Raw genomic sequence first — 12438 nt, 5'->3', positions numbered from 1 at the left:
TAAAATTAAATTCAAAAGTCTGTCATCGACAGATTTATTTTCAGGATCTGGATAAAATGTTTGTCTGAGACTTCGATTTGTCAGCAGAGAAGGTTAAGACACCCAGGAGTGCCACAAATGTGCTTCCACACCATCAACACTGAGACACACAAACCTTATGAGAGAACAGGACGTGTCAGGAATGCATGCACCACCATACAACACAAAGACACACACAGTGCTGGGTAATTGTGGATATTTATCCACATATCCATTTTATGTTACATCTGAAAAAGTCATCTAGTTGTAATCCTGTGTATACATGTTTGTGTGAGTGTACATGTGTCATTCATTGGATAAAAGTGAGTTAGTAGTCAGGGCCAAAGTCATAAAACGCACTTTAAATTGTGACCATTTACTAACACCATCTGGAGTATCAATTGAAACAAAAATGACAAAAAATGGGTTTAAAAGAGATGAATGGCACGAAGGGGAAAGTAACAAATTGTGCCATAAAACAACAAAACAACAACAGTGCTATTTGCTATAAAAAAATAATAAAAAAATCATGTTTCTTCTGTTATTGGTGCAGGTAGAATATGAGGTCCAAAAGCAGCGGGGTAGAGAGCCCGGCCAATGGGGTGCTTGGGGTTCCACAGGGTGACCATGACATCAGCCAAGAACAGGAAGAGGGTCTGCCCGTTAAGAGCCTGAAGGCCAAAGCTCAGCAGAAGGAGGGTGAGGATAATTTGCAGGTGGAGGTGATCTCTAACAAAGAGAAGCTACTGTTTGATTCCCCTGAGGCTGGAGAGAAGAGAGGGGACATCATGGATCTGTCCAACGAGGATCTGCTAAAACTGCTGGGGATCATGGAAGGAGAGATTCAGGTGGGTCGGGTGTTCTCTTTGACCTGCTGTAATGTGCAATACTGACGGAGAGAAAACAGATCCGTGAAAGGCATTGTGGATGAACACAAGACCGGTGCACATGCTTTCATTGGATGGAGTTTGACTGCAATTTTATGCACAATAGCTCTATCTTGTGGTTGAAAATGGCAGTTGAAACATGCCAGAGAACATAATGTGTGTCTAAAAGGGCCTATTTTGGAGAAATCTGGAATCCATGAAACAAATGCTGCAGGGGTTCAAACACTTTTGGATGCCTTGAATTGCATGCAGAGTGTCCAGAGACATTTGGGGAAAATGCCACATTCACAAGACGTTTGAGGCCATTTTTTCACACATCATTTCTCTTATTTGCATGTCTGGGACAAAGAAATCTGTGTCTCTTCAAACAGGTGTCCCAATGGAGAGAATACACAATTCTCTTTCTTTCTCCTCAAGGCACCATATGCTGTATCATATGTTTATCTTTATATTTGTTTGTGATTTCAGGCCAGAGAAGACGTTATCTGCATGCTAAAGTCCAAACAGACTGTCCCAGAGGACCTTGAATCACGTTATGGTTCTGCGGCCCCTGGTTCGGCCCTCACAGCCCTGCAGAGGGACGGCTTCATCACTGGCAGCGAGCCGCACGACCGCAGTGTTTACCAAAAGCCAATGGTTGAGGTCAGTTAGCAACTGTCAGTCACAGCAGTTTCATGTTGAAAATCGGTTCTGTAAATATTTCATTGGTTAGTTTAATGTGACATTCCTGAACAGGTTATTGCTGCAAAGTGTTGAAATGTTACACCAGAGCTTCTTATGTGTCCTTGGTTCTTGCATGCGTTTGTGTTCTTCCTCCTGTGTGGCTGTGATTGTGTGCCTTTGCTCTTTCCCAGCTGGAGCGTCTGCAGGAGAAGCACAAGGACACGTACCGTAGGATGCTGGGTCAGTTGCTGCTCGCCGAAAAGTGCCACCGCCGCACCGTCCACGAGCTGGACACAGAGAAACGCAAGCACGTAGACTACATGAACAAGAGCGATGACTTCACCAACCTTCTGGAGCAGGAGAGAGAACGGTGAGGAGGAGAGGAATGAGGGACCTGAGGCATGAAATTGCCACATTTTTAACACATCCAAGTATTGTTTTTAGTTTTTATTTTAAAGCCATCTCCCAACGACTACAGGTAGGATATGTACAGAAAGTAGCAGTTTTGTAACATTGACATACATTTTCATCATGAATTGTATTTATATAAGGTGGAAAGATGATAACATTGAGTTCCTATACAATGTAAATGGTGCAGTAAGGCGATATTTGATGTCAGTAACTATTTGCTGAAGTAAAACAAGCAGTATTGCATATCGAGAATTTGTTGGAAAAAAGAGAAGTGGATGGAGCTATGGTGAAAGTAAAACAGGGGTCAGCCGTGGGGGAGGCGTAGAGTGGCCAGAGAGAGAGAACATGAATTAGAGAGCCAACAAGGTTTCTAAAACCAGTGTGGAACATATAATGTGTGAGAGGTGAGAGAATCAAGGGAGAAAGAGTGGCAAAGGAATGCATGGACATCTGAGAATGTGTGAAAGACGGCCTCATCAGCCAAGTGAATAACGTGAGTGGGAAGAGGAGAGGAGATGGGGGGAGCTGGCTACTAAAGTGATAACCTCACATACCTTCATTTGACAGGGAGAGGTTTACGAAGCATGTGGAAGGGAAGGGGGAGGGGGGGGGGGGGGGGGTGGAGGAGGGGGGAAAGGGTCAGCCTCTTTGCTGTGGGAAAGATGGAGGTCAGGGGTAGAGAGGGGAGGAGACGAGGCCCCCGGGGTGGAGGAACAGGAGGAAAAACAATAACAAGGGAGGGAATATCAGGCTTCGACAGGGGGCAAATCTCTCATGACATCATCTCTGAAATGATGTCATTGCCGAGGTTGCGACCTGGCTTGTTGGTCCAGAGCAGACGAGGGATGAGAGGTTAGAAGTAGAGAGAAAGAGGGTCATACACACTCTCCAACATCGGAGAGGGGATGGTTGCATCATGTGTGTGTGGAGGGCCCCACAGAGATCAAACAAGCGTGGTTGTGAGTGTGTGTGGATGTGCACTGAATGCGTATGCGAGAGGAGGCCCTACTAATTAAAATATATACAGATGAAAGAGTTTGATTGGCTGCTGCTTGTTGGGAAATGTATTTTGTCGCAATTCACATGCCTGTCCATTCTCACACAATAACCCTGAGAGATGGGGAGGCATTCATTGTATACTGTGCATAAGTCTATATGTGTGGTTTGCTATGCACATTAGTAGTTTTCCAACAGATACGATAACATCTGTGAGGGATAAGGACAGAGTAAGAGCGAGAGCATCTGTTATGTACTGTATATGTATATAGTCAGTCATCTGTAGAGCAGACTAGAGGCCACATACATGCTGCATTTCATGAACTGTCAAAACTTCAAACGGCGGAGCCACTGACTACCGCTCTTCCTTGAGCTTTTACTGCGGGACACAGGAAACAGACCATAGAGGTTAAATCACAGCTTTGACAGCTGAGCTGCCACCACACGCCGGAGAGAGGGCGGTGAAATGAGCAAAAGACTTCAGCTTATAGCTACTCCTTTGGCTGGTTTCTTGAGACAGGAAGAGAGGGTAGTCATGATTCAAAACATTTCAATGAAAAATTGGTTCTTGGTTGTAAATCACTGTGCACACAAGCGTAAAGTAAGTTATCTGGAGGGAAGTTGGGTGTTTGATGATTTCAACCAAATTGGTTCAGGAATATATATTGTGTGCAACTTATGTGGGTTTTGTAAGGCTAAATAGATACTCTGTTGACTGACATTCTACTGAACTTGACTCCTAAACATACCTAACCTGAGGTTAAATATTTGACCATCTTAACTAAAGTAGTTGTGACAGTACAGATGGGCCTTTAATATAGTGAATAGAATAGTCTACACCCATGCTGTACGCATGCTTATGTGATGCCAAGCAGGTATAATGCTTCTGGGGACTATGAATGTATTTAGAAAATGTCATGGCAATCCAGCCACCTTCAGTCTGGAGGAAGGCGGTGGACCGATCGACCTACTGACATTGAAATCCTTAGAGCCAAGCTGCTAACATAGCTAATAAAAGCTAAGCATTAAGTGTAACACTTTTAAACATTGGGAACAGTGAGCATAGCCTTCCGTTTGGAGCAACTGGCACAAATCACAAGTGAAACACCACTTAACTTTCACTTGATCCTCGGTTTGCATGCAATGACCTCCTTCTTATGCCAGGTGGTTTCCAGCAGGTTCCTTGGCTCATGCGCAGGTCGGCCTCTGTCACCTCACAGAGAGGGTGAAAGGGGATGAGTTATGCTCTTGATCTGTCAGCACCTGCAGAGCCCAGATTCTTCTATCTGTTGCCATAGAAGGACACAAAACTGACTGAGGACTCATGGGTGAGATTACACCTATATATGCAAAACACAGACAGGCGCATACTGTGTAAAAGCCCAGATCCAAAAACATTCGTTTCTTAACAAACATATTAGCGCCATCGCCTACGGATACACGCATAACTGCTAATGTCTGGTATCAGTTTTGACATTCACTCTTTCAGGTGAGATGGAAGCATGTCATCATCTCATCTTCATCAATGTGATCTCCTCCCGCCATCTGGGTGAGAGTGAAGAGAGAAAAGTCAAAGGTCTTGTGCCAAACACCTGCAGGAATGCAGAGGACTGACTGGTAGCCATCAGCCATTAACACCTTCTGAGACAAGAGAGGAGTTTATATGTCAAGAGGTTGAAATATTTAAGTGGCGTGACGGTATGTGCAAATGATTAAAAGAAACGGCTCACATGTAAAGTCACGCACACAAAATGAAAAATGCAAACCTGAAACTGAAAAATAAAATTATTGTTTTCTTGTAATTTTAAAGCCTTACAACAATGACACATTGTTCCACCATCTGTCAGCAGATCGTGTACACACAGTATGTGTAGACCTTTTGTGTTTGTCTTTAAATAGTTTGATGTGCACTTTGCATCTGATTCCTCTCTTTTAACACCACATTAGTCTTATGTACTGTACACTATCACAGACGCTCTTGCTTAACACTAAATGCTTTTTCTCTGTCAAGAAAGGTCATTACTGTACAACACAGTGCTTTGACAGCTTTTTGGCAGTTTGTGTCAATCCTCGGCTTCCTGACACAGAGGGGCTGCAGTGCCTCCGAGCAAATTCCCCAGGAAACATGGGATGAGATGTTGTTCCATGATGAAAAAAATGTGGCCTCTCTTATGAATTGCACCTGTGTATTTGCTTAAGAAATGTGTTTTTATGTCTTGCACGCACACTTTAGTTCCCTAAGAAGAATCCTCATTCAAACAACTTTCTTAAACCTACAATGCCTTCGGAGGACTGGATATACTGTACACAGCCAATTTGTCCATAGTTATTTCTTCCTTAGAAACAGAGCCACTGACCACTGCAGCCAAATACCACTGACATCATGATTTTGACCTTTGCGTGAAAGAAATTCAAGAGTGCCAATTTGTAGGCTATCAGTGACATCTGACTGTTAAAGTATGCATTTTAAGAGCTGCACTCCGAGATCTGGATGGCTCCTTCGTACAGTAGCCAAACCCACTGATCTCACTTGGCAAAGAAGAATGCTGGTAATATGAATCAATGAAGATGTTTACTGTAACTTACAAACTGACAGTCAACATGTTGCGTTTCAAACTGAATTCATTCGCAGAGATGTTGGGTTGTGAAAACCAAAGTTTGTTATAGGGTTTACTGTATCTATACAGTTCCATGCAAAAGTCAGGGCATAGCACTTTATAAACCTATTGCTGTGGTTACATATCCTTGTCCCAAATCTTCTTCACCTCAAGGCAGACATCCAACTCATTCGGATCTGCTTTCCTCATCACATGTAGACTTAGCAAGCAACCCTGTTCAAGTTCAGTTTCCCCTCGAGTGGAAGTACAGCAGACTGTCTCTACTGTCTCCTGTGAGATTATGGTTTTCGGTAATATCCTTTGCACTTTTAAAAAATGGAAATATAATTGAATTTGCACCAAACATACACTGACCTTGATTTTGTCTGAGATAAATGCTACTATTTCTTTATTCCCTTTTACCCAGAAAGTTTACAACTGTCTGTAGTTGTTTTCCCCCCAAACATTCCATGTTTTATGAAAGCATGTAAATTGGGGGCGGGTTTTGCAAAACTCTCCTCCTGTGGCAAGGGTCCCACCCCCTTCACAGTGTCCAAAGTGGAGCAGCACACACACTCTCATACACACATCCCTGCCTTATATGGATAAGGTGACACCACTCAAGAGGTCCGATGGTGCTCAACTGTATTTATTCACCTTTCATTGTCCTGATAACATGCCTGGAATGTGACGGTGGAGGACTTGTGGAAAAGGAGGCCCCAGCTACTTCTTATGCGTTCTCAGTGGATTTTCTAAATTGGCAAAAATGTTTATGTGCTGACTGTGGAGCATCCATAGTGGGTAAGTTTTAAATAGGGTTGTTGTAAAGTTTCTGAGGTCTTGTGACTTTGTCCACAGTCCTGAACATTGAACATTTAGAGGTTGTTTAAGCTGTAGTTGCACAATTTGCATTGATGTACTGGTGCCTACATTAATTTGGTTTATTTTGCAATGCAAAAATGGGCATGCTGAATAGGGTATGTCCCTGGGAGTGTCAAAGGAAAAGATGCAGCTTTGCATTCAATCTGCTTTGCATGCATTTTGTTGGAGCCGGAGATGAGAATGGGCATGAGCAGCATAGAAAGAAGCTGAGAGAAAAGAAGACACCTTGGTGAGTGGGTGAAGCTTTAACTAGCAATTTGTGTTCTTAGTCTCATCCCCAATAGGATGGGAGTATTTGGGAGTTTTAGTGTTAATATTTGTCAGTTTTCCCTTTTGATCGTATTGCTTCTTCTGCATAGTAGCATGGCATTTATGATATTTCTTTCATGCACAATATACTCTGTATATATTATATATATTATGAATTTTTTTCTCAGACAGATAGAAATGGCTTCAAGTGTTGGACTCAACAGCCAAATATGTTTTGTGTGGTAAAATTGTCCATTACTGGATTTCTGTGAGGGATATTTTAAATGTGATTAATTTAAAAAACGTATCTTGAGTGTGTGTGGTTTGAGCTTACAATTACTATAAAGAGAGATCACTTTGACACTCAAACCAGTCTTATAAAATACATGTAAAGAATTGGGATGATTACTCTCCAGCATTGAAACATTAACTGGGATAAAACATAGCTTCCTGGAATACATGTTATCCATATTTCCATGACACAATGAGGAACACAGACACAGTTGCTGGCTTTTAAATCAATAAAACACCAAATTAATGCTTTGCCTTTGTTTGTTTCACGTTTTAGACTGAAGAGGTTGCTTGAGAACGAGAAAGCCTATCAGGTAAGAAAGGAGAAGGAGCACTCTAAACGTCTGGCCAAGGTGCAAGAAGAGCTGGTCAAGCTGAAGTCCTTTACGCTGATGTTGGTCAATGAGCGTCAGCAGCACCTGGAACAAATGGACCAACAGAGCCAGCAGGCCCAGGAACTCAGCCAGCAGCTCCAGCAGTGGGAGCAGGCACTGAGTGAAGCCCGGGAGCGTGCTCAGGAGGATGGCCAGAGGGTGCTGAGCCTGGAGGCTGAGCTTAAAGAGAAATCCACCAAACACACCCAACAACACGAGGAGATGAGTGCCAAGCTGGCCACTCAGGAGATCCACAATTGTCAACTTAATGCCAATCTTCTTGGGCTTTCGCGTAAAGTGGAGGAGCTAGAGGAGAGCAACAGGGCCTTGAGGAAATCTGAGGAAGAGTTGCAGGAGCTGAGGGAGAAGATTGGCAAAGGGGAGTCTGGCAACTCCAACTTGATAACTGAGTTGGAGAACTTGCGGAAACATGTGCTGGAGATGGAGGGAAAGGATGAGGAGATTACCAAGACTGAAAATCAGTGTAAGGAGCTACGAAAGAGGCTACAAGAGGAGGATAGTAAGAGCAAAGACCTCAGGCTGGAAGTGGAGAAGCTCCAAAAAAGAATGACGGAGTTAGAGAAACTTGAGGGTGCCATCAGCATAAGCAAGGCTGAATGTGCACAGTTACACACTGCTCTAGAGACAGAGAAGGGCCTCACCAAAGAGCTCTCAGATGAGGTTGTAGCTCTCAGGATCCGTATGAAAGAGATCGAGTCCTCTGAACTTAAGTTAGAAAAGTCCGAGCTGTGCCTTAAGGATGACTTGAGCAAGCTGAAATCATTGACTGTTGCTTTGATGGAAGAACGAAAGACCCTGATGGAAAAACTGAAGTCAGATGAGAAGAAAAAGGAGGATTTGAGTAAAATGGTGAAAGTTGAGCAGGGTACAGTTATGGAGTTGACTGAAAAATTGATAGAGGAAAGCAAAAAGCTCTTGAAGATGAAATCAGAGATGGAAACCAAAGTAGAGACTCTAACCATAGAAAAGGGGGAGCTTGGCACTAAGCTGACCTACGAAATTGATAAAACTAAGGATCTTAGTGCTAAGGTTGGTCAAATGAAAAAGAGGTTAGATGGGTTCGAGCAAGCAGAAAATCTACCAGTAAAGAATTCAGTGAAATGTGAACTGGGAAGAATGACCGACCCTGTCAACAGAGAAGATAACAAAGTTAAGGAGCTGACATTTGAAATTCAACGCCTGAAAAATCGTCTCAAACAACTTGAAGTAGTTGAGGGAGATTTGATCAAGACAGAGGATCAGTACGACATGTTGGAGAAAAGGTTCATGACTGAACAAGACAAAGCCAACATTCTTTCCCAACAGGTAGAGGAAATGAGAGGTCAGATAGCACGAAACAAAGCAATCGAAAAAGGAGAGGAGGAAAGCCTGGAAGTAAACCTCCGACAACAATGCAAAAAAGAGGAGGCCAAAACCAGGGAACTGCAGGCGGACATTGTAGCCCTCAAGGAGAAGATCCATGAACTGATGCACGAGGAAGACCAACTTTCTCAGCTCCAAGTGGATTACTCTGTCCTGCAGCAGAGGTTCTTGGAAGAGGAGGAGAGAGCCAAGAACATGGGCACTGAAGTTTTCCATCTCACCAAAGAATTGGAGATAGCAAAGCGTCATAGTCGAGCGCTAAGGCCTAGTTTGAATGGGAGGAGAATGGTGGACGTTGCTGTGACATCCACTGGAGTACAGACAGAGGCATCGTCAACTGGGCCAGCAGAGGAGGATACCCCAGCTGTGTTTATCAGGAAATCTGTTCAAGAAGAGAATCACATCATGAACAACCTCAGACAGAAGTACCTAAAGAAGCCAACAGAAAAGAGTGGTGTTGAGCGTTGCCCTTCATCTGGCAGTGACATGGGCGTGAAGAAATCCTGGATTCCCTGGATGAGGAAAAAGGACAACACCCCTCAAGAGAGCAACATGGGGAAGCATCTGCAAATTAATGGTGATCATTTGACTTCTGAACTGACAATGTCCCAAAAGCAAGGGCAGCCTTTACACATTCGCGTAACACCGGACCACCAAAACAACATGGCTACTCTTGAGATTAGCAGCCCCACTGCTGAGGACGCTTTCTCTAGCTCAGCTCCCCTCAGCCCCAACCCATCTCAACCTAAATCCAGAATCACAATCATTCCCACCTACTCTGCTCCAACCCACAAGAGAAAGTACACCACTGGACCTCAGGGCCCTGAAAGAGCCAAGTCTCCAGTCACCATCACAACGATATCCAGAGCCAAGTCTCCAGAAAGCAGCCAAGCCCCCTCTTCTGCGTCAGGTAGGCCCTTGTCCCCTGTCTCCATTATGACAGTGAGCACGGCTATAGTGCCGGCAGCATCTTCCTCCCCAGAACCCCAGGAGATGACCATGGGCCGAGCTGTGTTCAAGGTTACCCCCGAGAAGCAGATGGTCCCAATGCCTACACGGAAGGGCCACACCAGCACTAGCTACATCACAACCACTGACGATAACAAGATCCATATTCATCTAGGCAACAGCATGACCCCAAAGATGGTAGTCAGGCCGGTGGCTGCTGCAACAGAGAGCAAGGAAATGACCTTATCAACTGGGACAGTTTTACGCTCCCCCCGCCAAATCACCACCACCACTACCAGGAGCACACAGAGCAAAGTGATGAGCACTATCACAATTTCCCCTGTTGCATCCAACACTTCCAGACCCACACAAAGCATGGTAAGTTCTGCTTAAAGGTTCAGTTCATCTAAATTATGGAATAACATGTTTGCCTATATGTATTTTATTAGTTTTGACCATTCTTTGAGATACATGCCCAACAGCAATTTACTCCGTTCATTGGAAGTACTTGCTAGCAAAGAAATCTGTAAAAAAAGTCGATATAGTAAAAAGTAATAAATATTAAAATTCACTTCCGTTGGAGTGGCTCTAAAGCACCTGTGAACAAGTTATCTGTTTTTTGGGGGTATTTTTTTTCCTTACAGAAAACAATGTGTAAAGGTGACAATGTGCTGTTTTATGGTCTGATATTAACCAGGATAAATTGACTACAAAGCTCCTGTAAAATGTCAAAATTGTCGTTTTTGCACATAGATTTTTGTACAGATTAAAAAGACAAGATGTGTTAATGAGTTATATCTAGATTTAGAGGTGATGGTAAGATTGTGTTACCTTTGGACAAAGCCAGGCCAGCTGTTTCGTCTTTGTGCTAAACTGAGCTATTGCAACTGGTTAGGCTTATATATAATGTACAGAAATATATTGATTTTCTCATGTATCTCTCAGCCATAACGAGAATAAGCTCCTTAACCAAAATGTCAGAGTATTTCTTTAAGATGCTTCTTCTTGTTTTCATATTCTACATATATTAAAAGTGATGTTTCTATCACTTTTTAATCTTTTTACTAACGGCTGTATCTCTAGAAATGGGAGATGAAGCAACACAGTTGGTGTTCCATTGGACCTTATAATATGCTCTTTGTGGGTCGGATAGCGTGACAGAAATGGTCCTATGCAGGCCTCAGAACAGCAGAGCTAATGATGTGGCATTTTGCCACTCTGCTAGAGTCATGCTGTAATTTATAGTTGCTAAACAGTGTTTACATTCACAAACAGCCTGGCAGGGCTCAGTGCCCTCTGGCTGACACAGAACAGCCTTGCACCAGTAACAACACATTGAAACCTAGCCTGGACAAGGGCTCACCCACTGCGATTGAAGTGAAGGAATGAATAAATATTTGCATTTTTCATTCACACAGCTCCTAGCACATATGATCAGTTACACTGTTTAGAAATTCTGAGTTATTTATTTTGCTATAATGGGTTTTGCCTCTTTTCCATTATTTACTCTGGGTTCCCCTCAAGTGCTCCCCTGTCTGTATTCTCCTGCCTGAGAAACTGTACTCTTTCTCCTTATTGTCAACAGACTGGGCACGATGCCCAGCAACCTCGCACAGGGCTCACCCGCATCCCAATGTCCAAGAGCCTGAAGACGGGGAAAGCTGTGCTGGGATCCCTGGGGATCTCGGGTGGAGTGAAGCTAGAGTCACGAGCTGACAGTCAGTCTGTGAGGATAGAAGTTAAGAAGTCCACTGTAAATAGCAATACTTTACAAAATGGAGGAAAAGCCTGATTGACATAATAGTACCAACAAAATACTCAAACATATTTGAAAATGGTGCTTCAGAAAGATTATAACAATGCCCACAGGAAAAAGCTCTGATTTCCCTATCTAACTCAGCTAGACATTACAAGGCACATTTTATTAAATAAACCATTTCTAATTTTTATAAAGTATTTTTGTACTTGTCTATCTCAAATGCATTTCTGCCATTTAAATAACTGTTCTCTGAATTTACAGTGTGTATTGTGATGGACATTTAGGTTAAATATTGTATCAGACCGTGATGCTACTAACTGCTTTTTGCTTTAAATGGTTGTCTCACACATAAGGATTTTGTTGATAATACTTACAGTATATAGGACACATTATAAGTCAAAATACTTGTCATCGTGTAAATTTTGTTTATTTTTTCTGTAAAGGATTTGTACTGAAAAGTGTTTTAAATAAATGTTTTTTTTCAAAAGGTGACATGCTTATTTGTGTAGGCAAGTAAGAAACACAAATATGCAGCAAAGACAGAGAGTGAATTGTGCCAGATGTTTTGCATGTGCGTGTCTCGTCTGTGTAGTCATAGTAAGTCAGGCTTTTAAAACATTACAATACCCTTTGAATCCTCTAGGCAGCGCCTACATCCACAAGGAATTGCCCCAGTTTTTCTCTATTTGTTATTTCAAATGTATTGAAGCAAAAGCTCCATGTAGCCTACTAATGTATATTGGTGATTTTTAACAAATTTCCATATACGTAGTTTGAGACAAAGGGAAAATATTATGCTTGCATACGGAAGCAAAGAGAGGCCACAATAATCTTAGATTGACGTATTTATAGAGCACATTTAAACCAACGGGTGTTGACCAAGGTGTGTTACAGGGAACCACAATTACATTATCTAAACAAAAAAAAATAGATAAATAACTGTAACAGAAAAAAACAAAACAGTTTAATCATTATATTGA

General features: G+C 42.6%; 1 protein-coding gene across 1 annotated transcript; it reads left to right on the top strand.

Moving 5' to 3' along the window:
• Positions 1-459: 459 nt before the first annotated feature.
• On the top strand, positions 460-11491 carry LOC142968532 (filamin-A-interacting protein 1-like). The gene is made up of 5 exons (XM_076108434.1): positions 460-866; positions 1374-1547; positions 1760-1938; positions 7272-10077; positions 11285-11491. The coding sequence occupies exons 1-5, from the start codon at positions 579-581 to the stop codon at positions 11489-11491; spliced, it is 3654 nt and encodes a 1217-aa protein (XP_075964549.1). The 5' UTR covers positions 460-578.
• Positions 11492-12438: the final 947 nt, after the last annotated feature.

Source organism: Anarhichas minor, unplaced genomic scaffold (genome assembly GCF_050575085.1).
Source record: "Anarhichas minor isolate MPS153535 unplaced genomic scaffold, ASM5057508v1 ptg000040l, whole genome shotgun sequence".
NCBI classification, from domain to species: domain Eukaryota; kingdom Metazoa; phylum Chordata; class Actinopteri; order Perciformes; family Anarhichadidae; genus Anarhichas; species Anarhichas minor.
Note: the sequence above shows the minus strand (reverse complement) of the source record. Positions and strands in the feature narration are given on the sequence as shown.

Coding starts and splice junctions, on each gene's coding strand:
- LOC142968532 (XM_076108434.1), top strand. CDS start 579: ATGAGGTCCAAAAGCAGCGGGGTAGAGAGCCCGGCCAATGGGGTGCTT. Junction 1,548..1,759: donor ACCAAAAGCCAATGGTTGAG/GTCAGTTAGCAA, acceptor GCTCTTTCCCAG/CTGGAGCGTCTGCAGGAGAA. Junction 10,078..11,284: donor CCAGACCCACACAAAGCATG/GTAAGTTCTGCT, acceptor TATTGTCAACAG/ACTGGGCACGATGCCCAGCA.